This window comes from Mus caroli, chromosome 7 (assembly GCF_900094665.2).
Source record: "Mus caroli chromosome 7, CAROLI_EIJ_v1.1, whole genome shotgun sequence".
Classification (NCBI taxonomy): Eukaryota; Metazoa; Chordata; class Mammalia; order Rodentia; family Muridae; genus Mus; species Mus caroli.
Window position 1 is genome coordinate 111,179,110 of NC_034576.1, and position 17,229 is coordinate 111,196,338.

A 17,229-nucleotide genomic window follows, 5' to 3' on the forward strand; every position below is an offset into this window, starting at 1 on the left:
TGTGCACACCCTTTGATCCTATTCGGATGAGCCAAGACAGCTAGATATTTTCCAAAGGATTTGCGGTGTTAATGAAAAAAAGCACAAAGGAACATAAACAGAAAGAGATGCTCTAGAAATGGGAGTGTTAACAGGCCTTGCTTCTCTGGCTCTGTGAATCATAATTAGAGCCAAAAGAACTAGATTGTGGGTCTGAGAAATACAGTGAGGGAAGATGGCAGCAGGAGCGGATTTCCATTCCCTACAAGCAAAGAAAAAGACATTGTGATTGAAGAGTAACTTTGCTCCAAGAGTTCTGTGCTGGGAAGACATGGACCAGGAGAACTCAGGAATCAAGGAAATCACAGAGGCTTCTCTGTTGAGGGTGGAAGACCATTCCTGAGCTGGTAAGGCCGGCTCATCTCTGCAGAAAGGACCTTAAGAGGGAGAGCGCATCCGGGATTCCCCAAGCAAGCAGAAAGCTCAACCTCTTAGCCATCTCTGTCCTGGTAAGGTTTAAAATCAGCGGTGCTTTACCGACGCCGGAAAAGATGGAGCGGTTGCCATGGCAACGTGGAACACACATCGGAAATAAATAAATAAGCAGTCCAGTTGCCGCAGCCGCGCCCCCGCGGGACAGGCGCGCAGGGGAGGGGACCCCTCGGGTCCGGGTCCCCGCAGCCCGTGCGCCCTCGCCATTGGCGGAGACGAGGGGGGGTCACCCCCGGGGGGGCGAATGGTACAGTCCTCCGCCCGCGCCCCAGCCGGGCCCGCCGCGAGTGAGCGAGCACCGAGCCCCGCGCAGCCGCCGCCCGTGGAGCCCCAAGCCCAGTCCAGGACCGCGATGGAGGGAGTGAGCAGCCACCGCACCCTGTCCTACAGCCGCTGGAGCTACGACAGGTAAGGCGCGTGCTGGGAAGATGAGCTTCTCCCGGTACCTCGGGTTGGCTCCGCGTGGGCGCCGCTACCGCGCGTGCTCAAAGAAGATGCGGGCGTGAGCGCCCAGAGCTACCAGCGTGAATTCACGCACCAGCATCCGCAGGCATCCGGGACCCGGGGTACCCATGGCCTCGGATATCCAGGGTCAGAGCTCAGGCGCGGGCATCCTAACACCTGCGGGACAGAACGATGGGAGGAGGGTGTGTGGGCACCGAGATCCTCGGACTATCACTTCGCGGTGCAGGTGGGCGCTAGAACCAAGGAAAGGCCGTGCCGGCCCCGCGCTGCCGCGGTGTGTCCAGCCGACCCTCAGTGGGTGACCTGGTTTGTCCCGAATCGGACTGGCAGACTTGCACCTGGAAGTCGGTTCCTGCTCTGCCCGGCTGGCGGGATCTTAGCCCGGAGCAGGGTGTCGAGGCGCAGGAGCGGCTCTAGGCTCCAGCGGGGGTGTCAGGCTCCGCGCATACCCCGCGATGATAGCAAGCGGCTGCCAGCGTGGGCGGCTTGGAGCCGCGCTCCCCACGCACTGGTCCGGAGGAAGGAATCATCCTTCCTGGCGAAATGAGAAAAACAAGAACAGCAAAATGAGTTAGTGATAAAGCAGAGTAGATTTATTCAGAGACTATATCCGTTCTATCATTTTGATTTCTTTTTTGCGTATTAAATGAACCCCACTCCCCATTTAAAAAGGAACCATGCAGATAATAGTTTTTGTTGTTGTTGTTGTTGTTGTTGTTGTTGTTTTCGTTTTTTAAGTTCTCAGCCCTGTGTAAATCTCCAGGATCCTGGAGTGAATTTTCAGATCCTGGGCTTTCACCAGTGAAGGCTGGAAGAAACTTCATTAACCGGTCTCCCCGCCCCCTTGCTCTTCCTTTTGCCTGCGTCGCTCCCCCCCCCCACCCCACCCCCCACCCCTGAGAAACCCTTGCTGTGTCTCTGCCAGTGCTTGTTTTTCTAAAATTCAGAGGAACCGTTGTCTCTCCTTCCCAAGGCTAATTCCCAGAGGAACTCTCCCAGGGTCTTCCCGTGTGTTGATCCCCTTTGTCACCTCTTAGCTGGCAAAACTACAGGTTTGTCAACTTTCTCTCCTGGTGGTAGCACCTGATGCATCTCTTTCTTTGCATCCTAGGCCTTCTCTGGGTCCAGGACACTTTTAATTCTCTGTCCTCAGCACAGCCCTAGCAACCTGCTGACTCCCACCTCTCAGTTCAGTGAAACTGCCCTGGGGGTAAGGACATAAAGAACATAGAGCCATCCCCCAAATGGCTGCACTGTCTACAGTTGGGTAGAGACAGATAGTAGCATATGCCAAATGCCTAATGAAAATATAGAAGAGTTTAAAGCTATGCTAACCTTTAATAGTAACTAAAGGTGGGGTTTTGCTCCTATACAAACAAATCAGAGACAACCAGGATTCAAATCACGGCTCCAGCTAACTAACTTCAAAGAACTTCCCTGGGGCACAGTAGTCACTGCTGTTGCTCTTTTATTAGTTAGCACATAACTGTCCCTGGAAACCCTGATTTTTCAGTAGCTGCGTCAGAGATTGTTATTCTCCTTTTTAGGCCGTGAAATGAAAACATTTCTGGGGTCCTGTCTCCAAACGTCGTCTTTTCTTGTCACCCAGATATCCTCAATATCTTGGGAGTTTTGTAAAGAAAATAGAATCCCCAGCCAATGTCTGAATTACCTAGATAAGGCTATTAGGACGCTGGACTTTGTTTGTGTAAAAGTTCCCAGGTGTGAAACCACTGGTTGGGCTGTTCTCTGGAGCCCCTGGTCTATAGCAACCACCTCTGTTTGGCTTTCAAAACATAAATATTAAATGCAAAAAGATCACGCAACCTCACATTGCTGTTAAAATATTAAACAATATGTGTACAAAGCATACAGATATTAAAAATTAAACTCTGGGCTTAGGAGGTAGCTCAGTTGTTAGAGTATTTACCAGTCTTGCTGGGGGTCCTGGTTCAATCCCCAGCACTACATAAAACAAGCATGGGAGTACACACGTGTAGTCCCAGCACTCGGGAGGTAGAGGCAGGAAGATCAAGAGTTCGTGAGCAACAGAATGAGTTTTGGGCTAGTCTGTGCTGCATATAGCCCTCAGAAAAAGGGAAGTGGGAGTTCTATAATTCAGCTGAATTACTCTGACCTCCATGCGTAAACTGTTCTTTGTGGACAGTTCTTGTGCTCTGGCTTGGGCTTAGTTTTTCCAGGCCAGGCTTGCGACTCAACTGGTACCAAGGTTGGGAAAGCCAGAGCAGCTGTGTCTCTCTCTCCACGTGTTTTCTTAGGCTTGTTCATGTTGTGGCACAAGGTTTCTCAGGTGGGACACCTACATTGTGTGTGGATCTCTTTTACTTCTCCGTGGCTAGCTTCACTTCTGGTGGCCATGACAGCTCTTGACACCTTCATCATATTCAAGACCTTCGCACTCATTTGTTTGTGGTACAGCAGTAACTAGGGATTGAACCCAGGGCCCTACATGTACTGGACAAGTGCTGTACCACTGAGGTATGAACACCTCCAGGCCTCCTTTTAAGTTTACTCTGAGTCAGGGTCTCACAGGGCTGCCCTTGAACTCTTGACTGTGCAGGCCTCACATTTTTTCTCCTGAGAAGCTATGATTGCCATCCTGTGTCACCTGACCAGACTGGGAGCCCTAGTCCCAGATGCCAAGCAAGTGGCCTCGTCTCTTCTGGCTCCTTAGAAAGACTGATCATGCCACAAATGACCTCCTGTTATTTTCTAATTTCATGTAATTTCCAATCCCTAAAGTCACTCCGTTTGGGGTCCTGTGGGGAAGAGCAAGAGAATGAATCCTTTGGTGAATGGGGAAGAGTGTGCCCTAGGGGGCAGCACTGAAAGGTTGTAAGGTCAGATTGTGGCTAGAGTGTTGCTGAGCAAGCAGGTAGTCCTTGTTCATCTTTGTAACAACAATTATTTCCCGTTCTTCCCCCAAATTCTGTATCTCATGAGTCATCCTCAGAGAGCCACTGATTTGACTTGATGATATGTCCTAGAATTTTATATGTGTCATCACTCAATATATGCCGTCACACATGCCTTCTTTCACACAGAGCCATTCGGTGTTCCTCCTGGTTGCCCGAGTCAGTAGACCATATCTTTTTACTGCTGAGAAATTTTTCAATGTACAGATATACTGCAGTTTATCTAGTCACCTACTGGCAGACTTGTGGGTTGCTGTTAGTTTGGGGCTATTATAAATATAGCTTTTGTGACTATCAAGCACGTCTATGTATGAGTGTGTGTTTTTGTTTTTCTTGGGCGAACATTTAGCAGAGGAATGTCTGGATTATATGGTTATTGTACATTTCACTTTCTAAGAAACTTTTCCAAAGTGAAGCATTGAATTCTCTCAGGAGTAGTGGTTGGGAGTCCTAGCTCCCCCACATCCTTGAGACAAGTCGGTACAAGGAAAAATTTTAGCTTGAAGTATTCCAATAGGTATGTAGTAGTATGTTGTTGTGACTTTATTTTACATTTCCCTCGATATTAACTAACGATATTAAGACAATTTTCATGGGCTTATCTACCATCTGTACATCTTTGGGAGGAAGCATATTGTTTAAGGGTTTTCCCTATTTTCAAACCGAGTGTCACCACTTGTTAGAATTTATGAGTCCTTTTGCTATTTTGGCTGTGTCGTGTGTGTGTGTGTGTGTGTGTGTGTGTGTGTGTGTGTATTTGGAAATTACATATGTGGAGGTCAGGACAATGGGCATGAATAAGTTATCTCCTTCCACCACGTGGGTACCCAGGATCAAACTCAGGTTGTCTGGCATGGCAGCAGATTCCCTTCCCAACTAAGCCATCTTGCTGGGGTGTGTGTGTGTGTGTGTGTGTGTGTGTGTGTGTTCAGACAGGATCTCATATAACCTCAGGATCTATGTAGCTGAGACTGGCCTTCACCTCCTGACCCTCCTGCATCCACCTCTGATGAGTGTGTGCACCATGCCTGCTGGCTTGCTGTCCCTCATCGGCTGCATAGCTGGCAGTGTGTCTCTCAGTGCCCTTGCTTCCTTTCCACCCTCTTAGGTGTTTTTTTTTAAGCAGATGTTTTTTCTTGTGATGAGATCCAGTCTATCAATTTTTTTTTCTTTCAGGGATTGGCCCAATAGTTTAAGAACCCATTGCCTAACTAAAAGTGGAAAACAGCTAGACCCATTCCCCAGCCTAGGCTGTACCGCCCCTTCTCTGTGGACCACAGTTGAGAAGCTTGCAGGCCTCTAGGGACCTAAGGCCAAGGAAACCACAGTGAAAGGTTTCCCCGTGATTTAAATAAATGAGGAAGATAAAAGTGTTCCTAGAAATGTTTCCTTCTCTATGTTAAATTTAGGTCTATCCTACTTTCCAGTGTGCGGTGATAGTTTTTATTGGGTTGTTCTTTTTTGTTTTGTTTGTCTGAGACAGGCTATCTCTGTATAGCCCTAGCTCTACTCCTACGTAGACCAGGCTAGCCTTGAATCTTGGCAGTTATCCTGACTTCCCCTCCTGTGTGCTGGCATTATGGGTGCATGCTGTCATGCCTGGCTATATAGGTATATAGGTTAATAAACAGACAGACAAACAGACGAAATTGGAGTGAACACTCAGTGGATAAGGCAACTGCTACTTTTCCAGAAGACCTGAGCTTTATTCACAGCACCCACTTCAGGCAGGTCACAACCACCCATAATTACAGCTACAGTGCTAACACCTTCAGTGGGTGTCCTCAGTTACCCGAATACATGTGGTGACTATACAGATGCACATGCAATGCATACATATAAATAAGAAATAGTATTTAAAAGTTTTAAAGAGATCCAAAATTAATTATTTTTTTATTTTATGTGTGTGAGTATTTCCCTGCATACATGTATGTGTACCACATGTGCCTGGTGCCACCAAGAGCAGAAAAGCATGTCAGATTCCCTGGAACTGGAATTATCGGTGGTTGTTAGCTACCATATGAGAGTTGGGAATTGAACCTGGATACCGTGCAAAGCAGGCTGTGCTCCAAACTACTGAACCATCCCTCCAGCCCCCATACCACTTCCTAAAAAAAGACCTTTTCCTGAGTCTACTCTGAGCTGGTATTGAGAAATCAAGGTGAGCATGGTGGAATTAGCCAGCAGCTCAAAGGCCTAGAAAGGAGGTCATTTCAGCCCTGGCACTCAAGGACAGCCTAGACTACATGGTGAGATCTAGTCTTAAAGGGGAAGCAGGGGAGCAAGAGATCAGAGGACAGTCAGTCACCAAGTCAGGTGTCCTTGTTATAAGTTATGTCTAGCCTGGCCCACTGATCTGATTCTTTTTGCTGCTGATGGCACACTGTCTTGATGTCTGTAGCTTTATTGGTTTTTAAGTCAGGTTGTCAAGCAACTTTAACTTGGCTCATTATCAAAGCCATTTTGAGTTTGACAGGTATTTTTCAATTTCATATAAATCTGATCCATTTTAAGGTTCAGTGCAAGCAAACAGCAGTCAGACTGGCTTAGGTTTGGGTTGGGCTGGTTGGATTTACAGGACAAGTTGGACACAGGTGACAAGCTAGCACTCACAGTCTTTGCAGGAGCATGTGTTTCCCCATCATCTCTTCCCGGGCAAGGTCTGTGACTTTCAAGGTAGAGGTTGTAACTCATATAAGATTTATCCTTAAGTTTGTTTATTTCCACTCAATTTTATAAATAGTCTTTTTAAGAACTCCAACTTCCCAGCTCTTGGGATGTCCCATGCCCTGTGGCACAATCCTGATGGCCTGAGTCCTGTCCCTCAAACCCATGTGGAGGTAGAAGGAGAGAGCAGACTGAAGCTTGTCCCTCAACCTCCACGTGCCCGCGTGGCACAGCTACACATACTTAATATATATTAAGGTTCTGCTTTCCAGCTCTTTGTTGCCTTGTCTAGCAACACAGCTGTAGGCTTTTAGCAGTGGTGAGATGCATCTAACACAGGATGAGCGGTCCCTGTGGTTTCTAAGTTCAGAGCCAGCCATCAGTTACACCCGTCAGTAATCATTATCACTACCCCTAAAACCACACCCTGAAGAGAAACTCCGTCCACTAAGGAATACGTTTTCCCTCTACTCCTTGGAACCTCTAGTCTATTTTGGATTTCTATGAATAGTAAACATTCCATAGAATTGAATAGCGTGGTATTTTCCCTCATGCCTGGCTTTTTTCCCTTAGTGTAGTATTTGTGAGGGTAGTCCGTGTTGTTGCAAGTATGAGAACTCCATTCCTACTTTTGACAGAACAATATTTGGTTGTATACATAGACATTTTGGTTATCCATTCGTCTGTCTCCGGGCCTTGGATGGTTCTGGTCTTTTGACTGCTGTGATGCACAAGAGTGACCATTGTTCTGCACATGGCCAAGTCTGTTATTTAGAGTATACTTGCTGTTTGTTAATTCTTAGCTTCATTTTTTAAAGAACCAGAGCTGTCTTCTACTGAAGCTGTGCTGTTTTCTGTTTCTACCAGCAGCATACAATGTGTTCCCACTTCTCCATTTCACAAACTCCCGCTCACTTCTGCATGATTTCCACCACCCCAGTCTTCTCCAAATGCTAGCCAATTATGGCTTCAATTTGTGTTTCTAAAACATAAATGAGACTGGGCTTCAGTAACAGCACTTTATGTACTCCTTGGCTATTCACATATTTTTTTTATGCATCTTTTTTAAAATTTTTATTTAATCTTTTTTTTACACTCCAGATGTCATCCCCCTCCCAGTTCACCCTCTGACTGCTCCCATACCTCCCATATCTCCTCCTCCCCACACCCCCCAGTCTCCACAAGGATCACCCCCCACCCCTGCAGACCTCCCCACTCCCTGGGGCCTTCAGTACCTTGAGGGTTAGTTACATCTTCTTTGACTGAACCCAGACCCGGCAGTCCTCTGCTGTATATGTGTTGGGGGTCTCATATCATCTGGTGTATGCTGCCTGGTTGGTGGTTCAGTGTCTGAGAGATCTCGGGGGTTGGGGGGGGGAGGGTCCAGGTTAATTAAGACTGCTGGTTCTCCTACAGGATCACCCTTTTCCTCAAATTCTTTCAGCCTTCTCTAATTCAACCACAGGGGTCAGTAGCTTCTGTCCATTGGTTGGGTGTAAATATCTGCATCTGACTCTTTCAGCTGCTTGTTGGGTTTTTCAGAGGGCAGTCATGATGGGTCCCCCTTTGTGAGCACTCCATAGCCTCAGTAATAGAGTCAGGCCTAGGGGCCTCCCCTTGAGCTCAATCCCACTTTGGGCCTGTCGCTGGACTTCCTTTTCCTCAGGCTCTTCTCCATTTTTGTCCCTGCAGTTCTTTCAGACAGGAACAATTATGGGTCAGAGTTTTTGACTGTGGGATGGCAACCCCATCCCTCACTTGATGCCCTGTCTTTCTGCTGGAGGTGGGCTCTACAAGTTCCCTCTCCCCACTGTAGGGCATTTCATCTAAGGTCCCTCCCTTTGAGTCCAGAGAGTCTCTTACTTCCCAGGTCTCTGATATATTCTGGAGGGTCCCCCACCTCCTACCTCCCCAGGTTGCCTGTTTCCTTTCTTTCTGCTGGCCCTCTGGACTTCAGAGCTTTCCCTCCACCCAATACCTGATCATGTCCCCCTCTCCTTCCCTTCCCTTTCAGGTTTCTCCCACCCTCCCCTCTCCTGTGATTGCTTTCTTCTCCCTCCCAAGTGGGATTGAGGCATCCTCACCTGGACCCTTCAGCTTGTTAACTTTTTTGAGTTCTATGGACTGTATCCTGGGTATTCTGTACTTTTTTCAGCTATTATCCACTTATTAGTGAGTACATACCATGCATGTCCTTTTGGGTCTGAGTTACCTCACTCAGGATATTTTCTTGTTCCATCCATTTGCCTGCAAAGCTCAGAATGTCCTCATTCTTGATAGCTGAGTAGTTTCCATTGTGTAAATGAATCACATTTTCTGTATCCATTCTTCTGTTGTGGGACATCTGGGTTGTTTCCAGCTTCTGACTATCACAAAGAAAGTCACTATGAACATAGTGGAACATGTGCCCCTGTGGCATGGTGGGACATCTTAATTGTGTACATACCCAAGAGTGGTATAGTTGGATCTTCAGGTAGATCTATTTCCAACTTTCTGAGGAAGCTCCAGATTGATTTCCAGAGTGGTTGTACCAGTTTGCAATCCCAGCAGCGATGGAGGAGTGTTTCTCTTTCTCCACATCCTCACCAACATCTGCTGTCTCTTGAGTTTTTTTATCTTAGCCATTCTGATTGATGTAAGGTCTCAGGGTCGTTTTGATTTGCATTCCCCTGATCATATACCTTAGAGACAAGTCTATCCATTTCCCATTTTTATATCAATTCTTCTTTATATTGTTCAATTGTAGATGCTATTTACATATTCTGGACACTGAACTCTTTCATATGGGTAATTAACAAATATTTTCCCATTCTGGAGCTTGTCTTCCTACTTCCTTGATAGGGCCATTTAAGTCAATTTTGGTAACATTCAGTTTATCTTTTTTGTTGTTGTTGTTCCTCTTATCTTTGGTAAATAAGTTAATTTATGAACTCTGTTCATTTCCACCTATATGCATATCCTCATGCACATACCTCAATGACTTGATTACTGTAGCTCTGTGTAATATTGAATAAAGGATCAGAAAATAGGAACATAGAAAATCACATGTCTAGGGATAGTTGGGGCTCCCAAGAGATCCCTGAGATGACCAAAAGGACGGGCGCTAGGCTTCAATCTAGTCATCATATCTGCTTCCTGTGGCAGCTGCCTCTTACGCTGTAAATACAACCCAGTGAAAGAAACTCCTTCCACTTTACTGACTTAAAAAAAATCACATGTATTTGTAAAAAGAAACAAGGGGCTGGAGAGATGGTTCAGTTGTGAAGAGTTCTTGCTGCTCTTTCAGAGGACCAGAGTTCAGTTCTCAGCGCCCATCTCAGGCTGCCCACAACCACCTCTAACTCTAGTTCCAGATGATCCAGCTTCCTTTTCTGGTCTCCACTGGCAATTACACTCATGTGCAACACACACACACACACACACACACACACACACACGCAATTACACTCATGTGCAACACACACGCAATTACACTCATGTGCAACACACACACGCAATTACACTCATGTGCAACACACACACACACACACACGCACGCACGCATGAAAATAACCTAAACTTTTGAACAACAAAAAGCAAAGGCAAAGCATAGCAGTATATACAATAGATACACATCCTCTTCACCCTCAGTTTCCCCATCTATAAACTGGGAGCAGGGGAGCGGTGACTTTACTAACATGGATGGGTCACCAAGGGACTCTCTTTGTCCACCATGTCAGGTGGGCTATAGATTAGCAGACAGAGAACATGTGTGTCCTCTGTAGGACTAGGCCAAATGAAGCTCCTGAGTGACCCGAAGCTTATAGAAGACAAGAGAACAAGCCTGGCCTCCTTACTGTGTGTGTTAGTGTGGCTTTCTTTCGTCCCTTGGTTTTCAGAGTGCCATTGCTGCTTCTTTTCTCTGTGTAGGCAGGTTTCTGTCGAGTTATTGCTGCGGTGCTGTGTTTGTTGCTTTGGGTTTTTTGTCAGTTGGTGTTTTGTTTTGTTTTGTTTTGGACAGGCTGTCATGTCTCCCAGTTGGATTGACTATGGTAGCTGAGTGACCTTGAACTTCTGATCTGTCAGTCTTCACCTCTCAAGTACTGCCGTCACAGGGGACCATACTTTGTTTATGCAGTGCTAGGGATGGAACCTAGGGCTTTGTGCATCCTAGACAAGTTGTCTACAAACTGAGCTACATACCCAGGGGAAGTAGTTAAATTCTTGTTGTGGAAGTCACACCTCTACACTCAGACTCACTGCCCTGGCTGGTTTTGTGTGTCAACTTGACACAGGCTGGAGTTATCACAGAAAAAGGAGCTTCAGTTGGGGAAATGCCTCCATGAGATCCAGATGTTGGGCATTTTCTCAATTAGTGATCAAGGGGCAAGGGCCCCTTGTGGGTGGTACAATCTCTGGGCTGGTAGTCTTGGGTTCTATAAGAAAGCAAGCTGAGCAAGCCAGGAGAAGCCAGCCAGTAAGAAACATCCCTCCATGGTCTCTGCATCAGCTCCTGCTTCCTGACCAGCTTGAGTTCCAGTCCTGACTTCCTTTGGTGAACAGCAACATGGAAGTGTAAGCTGAATAAACCCTTTCCTCTCCAACTTGCTTCTTGGTCGTGATGTTTGTGCAGGAATAGAAACCCTGACTAAGACACTCACTTTATCAGAAAAACTGAACACTAACAAGATAATGTACTTTTGTTTTCAAAAATTGGGTTCTTTGGGGCTGGAGAGATGGCTCAGTAGTTAAGGACACTGGCTGCTCTTCAGAGGGTCTCACTTCAATTCCCAGCACTCACAAGGTGACTCATAACCTTCTGTAGTTCCAATTTCAGGGAATCTGACATCTTTTTATGACTTCCACTATAACCTGCACTCATGTATACATACCCTGCCCCCCCAACACATACACATAGTTGAAAATAATTAATATTTTATCTTTCAATTGGATACTTGAGATGGATTCTCCACTAGCAAACCCATATATATTTGGCCAGGGGTCAGTGTGAGGAGAGAAGAACTTTCAGAAACCAGCATTCAGAGATGTTTCAACAATGGTTCTGGCTTCTGCTTTCTCGTGTTTTAGAGAATGTTCCTTCAGAATATTCACAGTTCTTACACAGAAATGGTGACCTTGGAAGAACTGTGAGCCTGCTATGAGTTCCCGCTGCCTCACCTGTACAGCCCAGAGCTCACTAATCCTGCCTGCCTCCAAGAATGGCTGTGTGGATTAGATGAATTACCGTGTTTAAGGCTTAATAACTAAATGCAGCCTGTCTAGGTCAGGGGCCTGGCACTGACTGCAGTTTAATTGTTAGCTGTTGTGATTGTGGCCTGGCATACGGCAGGGCCACATTCACCAACATCAGGACTTGTCTGTTCTGTTGAATATAGGAATAGGTGTGATAACTCAAGGAGGCCCAACCATAGGTGCGCAGGAGCTCTTGGAAGGATGGGCAGGAAGGGGAGGGCCTGGGAAGTCCGGGGACATGGAGAAGGAGAAGGAGACAGTCCAGGCTTGAAGCTGCATGGTGAATGAAGAGCAAGACTTCACCAGTTGGCACCACTGTGTGAGCTGGGCACAGTTGTAGGGCCTTGGGCAGAGAGGAGCAAAATCACACGGGACCTTAGGTGTCTGAACCTTCCAGTGCCATGGATAACAAGGTTTATCTCATCAAAGGAAGGATGGGGACAAATCGCAAGCACATCAGACACTGAAACGGGCACCCCCAGGACTGGGACCTATTCATAGCTTTGAGGGAGCTCTACACAGGGACCCAAGGGTGAACCCAGCTTACCAACTCCATCCATCACTGATGGAGGATCAGAACCCACAGAGAAGCAGAAGGAGACTGAAGTAGCAGCAGTGGACAACCATGCCAAGCCTCATGGCATTGTGAACTCCCTGTCTACGTGGAAGGGGTGTTGCGACATAAGAAAGAGTCAGCAATCCCCAGGGCCCTCAGAGTCCATTCTGGCTGTGGGAAGGTCACTAGCTCTGTGGACTTATGGCCACTGAAGCTGAAGGAGCTGGACTGGTTAGGTTGGCATCATAGCCCTTGTTAGAGGTGGATAAGGGTCCCACAGGGCACTCGCTGGGATTTGGGTTTGTGTGTTCCTGAGAAAAGATTTGGACAGAAGCACAGATGGTAACAGAAGAGTTTATTAAGGGAGAAAGGCACTTGGAGAATAGTTTGAGAAAGGAAAAAGACACAATGGCCCTGGCCCCCAGTCTTGTCATAACTTTTTTTCTTTCATTTCCTTCCTTTCCTTCCTTCCTTCCTTCCTTCCTTCCTTCCTTCCTTCCTTCCTTCCTTCCTTCCTTCCTTCCTTCCTTCCTCCCTCCCTCACCCCTCCCTCCTTACTTCCTTTCTTCCTTCCTTTCTTTCTTTCTCTCTTTGTTTGCTTTGTTTTTCGAGACAGGGTTTTTGTGAAGCCCTGAATATCTTGGAACTCACTCTGTAGAAAAGGCTGGCCTCGAACTCACAGAGATCTGCCTGCCTCTGCATCCTGAGTGCTGTGATTAAAGGTGGGCGCCATCACCTCCTGGCTGGTCTTGTAACTTTTTGTGTGTCATCTATATCCCATGCTCTTCTGCACATAGGTATTTCACAACCCTTGGTGGGGAGCAGTCCAGTCTTTCTAAACTCTGTCATTGGCCTCTTTCCTATTCTATTTTTTTCTCTTTTTGTAATTTTCATGGTTTATTATTTTTCCTAAAGTCCAGGTTGAGTGAGTGATTTTGATTTTCTCTGGAGTTACGGAAGGGACATGGGTCTTACATGGGAGGCCCAGAGGAGGGAACATGGAGTTGAATGGTTCTAACAGCATGCTAACAGGGGACAACAGAAGTCAAAGGTGCTTTCTACACATGACTGCTGACATCAGGGTGCTGGGACGGTGTTGACAGGGTGACAGTGTGGGGACAAGAGAACCCTCCTGCACTATTTATTGTAGGGACCGAGTCCAGCTGCCTCAGTAAAGAACAGTTCAGCACACAGTATACTCAAATGCTCCTACCTGGTCATCCCCCTCCGTCCTCCTCTCTCTGTCTCAGTGTGTCCTTGATTGCTGGGTGGTGCGATGAAACCTGGGAAGGCAGGATTGAGACCATGCCTGTGACAATGCTAACTCAGGAGTTACTGGGCGGGGCAGGCCTCCAAAGGCAGGTGGTCTGAGACTGCTGTGTTCCAGAGGCTTCTCTTCTAATGGATATTTAACAGGACAAGACCCAGTCCTCTGGATCAGTTAGGGCAAATGGGATTCATTGCACAGGGAATCTGTGGGGATCTATCTTTTTTTTTTCTTTAATTTTTAAAATTTTATTCACTTTACACCCTGCTCACTGCCCACCTCCTGGTCACTACCACCCCCCACAATCCCCCATCCCCTTCCCCTTCTCCTCTGAGCAAGTGAGGACACCCTTGTGTGTCCCCCCACCCTGGGACATCAAGTCTCTGCGAGGCTAGACACATCCTCTTCCACAGAGACCAGACAAGGCAGCCCAGCCAGCCAGTGTGGATCTGGCTTAAAAGGCAGTAAGTCAAGAGAGATCTCTTTTCTCTCTACCTTGAGTGGTAAGGGTTCTTTCTCTCTTTTTTTTTTAAATTTTTTTATTAGGTATTTATTTCATTTACATTCCCAATGCTATCCCAAAAGTCCCTCACACGCTCCCTCACCCACTCCCACTTCTTGGCCCTGGCGTTCCCCTGTCCTGAGGCAGATAAAGTTTGCACAACCAATGGGCCTCTCTTTCCACTGATGGCTGACTAGGCCATCTTCTGATACATATGCAGCTAGAGACACGAGCTCTGGGGAGTACTGGGTAGTTCATATTGTTGTTCCACCTATAGGGTTGCAGATCCCTTTAGCTCCTTGGTTACTTTCTCTAGCTTCTCCATTGGGGGCCCTATGATCCATCCAATAGCTGACTGTGAGCATCCACTTCTGTGTTTGCTAGGCCCCGGCAGGGTTCTTTCTCTTGAAGCTACAGCACCCACATTGGGGTTCAGGGACATGTTCCCAATCAGCCTCCCTCTGCAGTGTCAGGCAGGTATTCTGGTGTCTTAAATGGTGAACAAAGAAAATTCTAGGTGTGTGCATGCATGCATTTATGCATGTGCACGTATGTGTGTTTGTTTTGGGGTGGTAGTCAGCAGGCTTTGGTAACCAATCTGTCAGGGCTGTTGCCACAGCAGATGTCAGATGTGAATCCTGCTGGAGAATTACGCCAGCAGATCAGAACCAGTATAAGATGATAGGCACAGAGTTCAGGTCAGGTGATGAAGTCAGCGCCTAGGGTCATCTTTGTAGTCAGGAAAATCAGAGTGATGGCTGCCCAGGATTAACTCGTTTACAAGTTTCCATTCTGTAGTAAAGACTGGATTCCAACCTGGCCCTGCTTCCATACTCCTCTGACACTGCAGATCAGTGCCACACCATTCCAGGATGGCCAGGGCCTGCCAGTGGGCTAACGTCCCTTTCTCCACAGGCTGACATCCTGCGTGATAGCTTCTGATCCATCACCAGTAGTCACAGGACAGAGCGGTGAGGGTTGGGCTCCCCTGGGAAAAAGGGTTTGTGAGTGTGCACATCTGTGTGTGCACTGAGTAGACACCAGTGAGCATATCTGAGGTATGTGCACACCATGCAGACAGGTAGATCTGTGCATCCTTGGAGACAGAGGTGTGTGCACGTGCCACCAGGGTGGCCACATGTGCAAGTGTTATGTGTCTGAGTGGAAATACATGCTTAGGAAAGTAGAAGGAGAGGGAGTAAGGCATAGGACTGGGGAGTGGGATAGTATAGATACAGTTCCCTTTCCCCAACCCATCAACGACTGAGTGTGATGAGGGCCTCCTGAACAGCTGGCTTTTCATGGGAGTTTCTGTCTACTGATACGGTCCAGTAAGCAAGGTCCTGTACTCCCAGGAGATCCACCAGAGGGGTCTGATTTTTAAAAAAGCCAGAAAGCCTGGAACAAGTCCCCATGTGATCAATGGGGCAGAGGACCCTTCTCTGCTTGGCAGTCCATCACCAGAAGCTGAGACCTGGGATCCCACATCTGCTCAGAGGGGCTCTGGGGCAATCCGGGGCCCGTATCAATGTTGGATGAGCCCGTGCTGTGTCTGCATTGCCTCGATAGCATCTCCCTCAGTCTCACTTTTAGTGTAACGTGAGAACAAGCGTACCAACCCCATCCAGGACTTGTGATCTTATTGCCCAGTGTCACCTACAAAGAGACAGGGGCTGGGGTGGAGAAGCTGGACAGGTCCCCTGCTAGCTGTGTGTGGCTCTGGTAGGAGTTGGGGTCCAGTGGGGCCCAGCCTCACAGGACTAATAGGGCCAGCCTGGCCTCTTCTTGGCCTCTGGCTCTTGGTGCTGGGTTACATCTCCTCCTCCCGCCTCTGGCCACCTCACCTTCCCCTGGTGTCATCTGTCTGTTGGTTTGTCCCTGGGGCAGTTCAGCCCCATTCACCCCTATCCCCACCCTTTGCTCTGGGGGTTTCCTGCTGGAGAAGGGGTTGAAGGGGCAGTGGCTAGACCAAGAGAGACCCCCTAGAGGAAGAAAGTGGAATAACAACAGCAACAAAACCTTCACAGCAGGTGAGTGCCTCCCCCGCTCCCCCCCCCAACCCCCAACCTGAGTGCTGAGGGCAAGGATTAGAACCACCACTGGGACTGTGCCTGCTCTGACCCTGACCTTATGCCATGTCTGACAAGATCTCAGTGAGTGTGCTGGTCATCCGTGGACACCCTATATTTGTTAACAGTGTGTAGCAAGAGGCTATGTCCTCCAGATGTACTGAATCAGGGCATTACAGCCAGTGTACAAGTGCCTACTTTTGTAAACGGTTTATTGGTGCACTGCTAAACCTATGTTTTTAGATACTGTCAAGGCTCCTTCACCCTGCAATCGTGGGGCTAATCTGGCTCACACGTCTAAAATATTTATTCCTTGGCCCTTTAAGAAAAACCTTACAGCCCTGTGAGCTATTCCCAAGGCTGCCCTCCTTTTACCCCATGGTGGCCATTCTCTCATGCCACAGCTGCCTCCCTCCGCCCTGTGCAATCCCCACCCCACCCACACAGCCGATATACCCTGTGCTGGGTGTTCACCCTCGGAACATTACCTCAGTGACTAGTCGGCTCTGGTGATGACTTTTCCCTGGGAAGAAGTGAGAGGGTGTAGAAACTGAGCCTTCTGGGACCCAGCAGGGTTCAGACAGGCTGAGATGGGCTCTGGCCACTTCCCGTGGGACAGACCAGGCGCTGGTGGCAGCTGAAGTCTTGCTGAAGGAGTAGGACTCACTGCAGAGTAGAGAAGTATTCAGAAGGCTGCAGTGTGTCCTGAAAGGGAACCTGTGATCCAGCCCCTCCCTCCCTGCTGATCTGATGTTTCCATACCATGGGCCCCATGCTATATCCTATCTTCAAAGCCCCAAGCCTTTGGGAGCAAAACAAAATCCATTTCCTCGGCTTTCTGTTCACATTTGAGTTCAGGGGTGGGGACAGATAGGGAGGGAAGCATCACTTGACCTGAAGCTGCCTTCCTTCTCTGACACCACTAGGTGGCATTCGAGGTGCCAGCTCCTTACCGTGTTTCTGCAGCCTGAAAGGCTATGCTCACACTCACTGAACCCCACTGGCCTGACCTGTCTCTCTTGAGGCTTCTCGAAAACACCTGTAGACTTGAGGCTCAGAGTGTT

At 47.9% G+C, this 17,229-nt stretch overlaps 1 protein-coding gene across 2 annotated transcripts in view; it reads left to right on the forward strand.

Moving 5' to 3' along the window:
- The first annotated feature begins 771 nt into the window (after positions 1-771).
- Positions 772-17,229, forward strand: part of Tub (TUB bipartite transcription factor) — an 82,681-nt gene continuing 66,223 nt past the window's right edge. Inside the window, exon 1 of one of the 2 annotated variants that reach the window (XM_021166879.2) lies at positions 772-879. In XM_021166879.2, coding sequence (XP_021022538.1) covers positions 824-879 — 56 coding nt within the window. In that variant the 5' untranslated portion in view covers positions 772-823. The remainder of the gene's footprint in view (positions 880-17,229) is intronic. The other variant, XM_029479567.1, reaches the window with a different exon arrangement.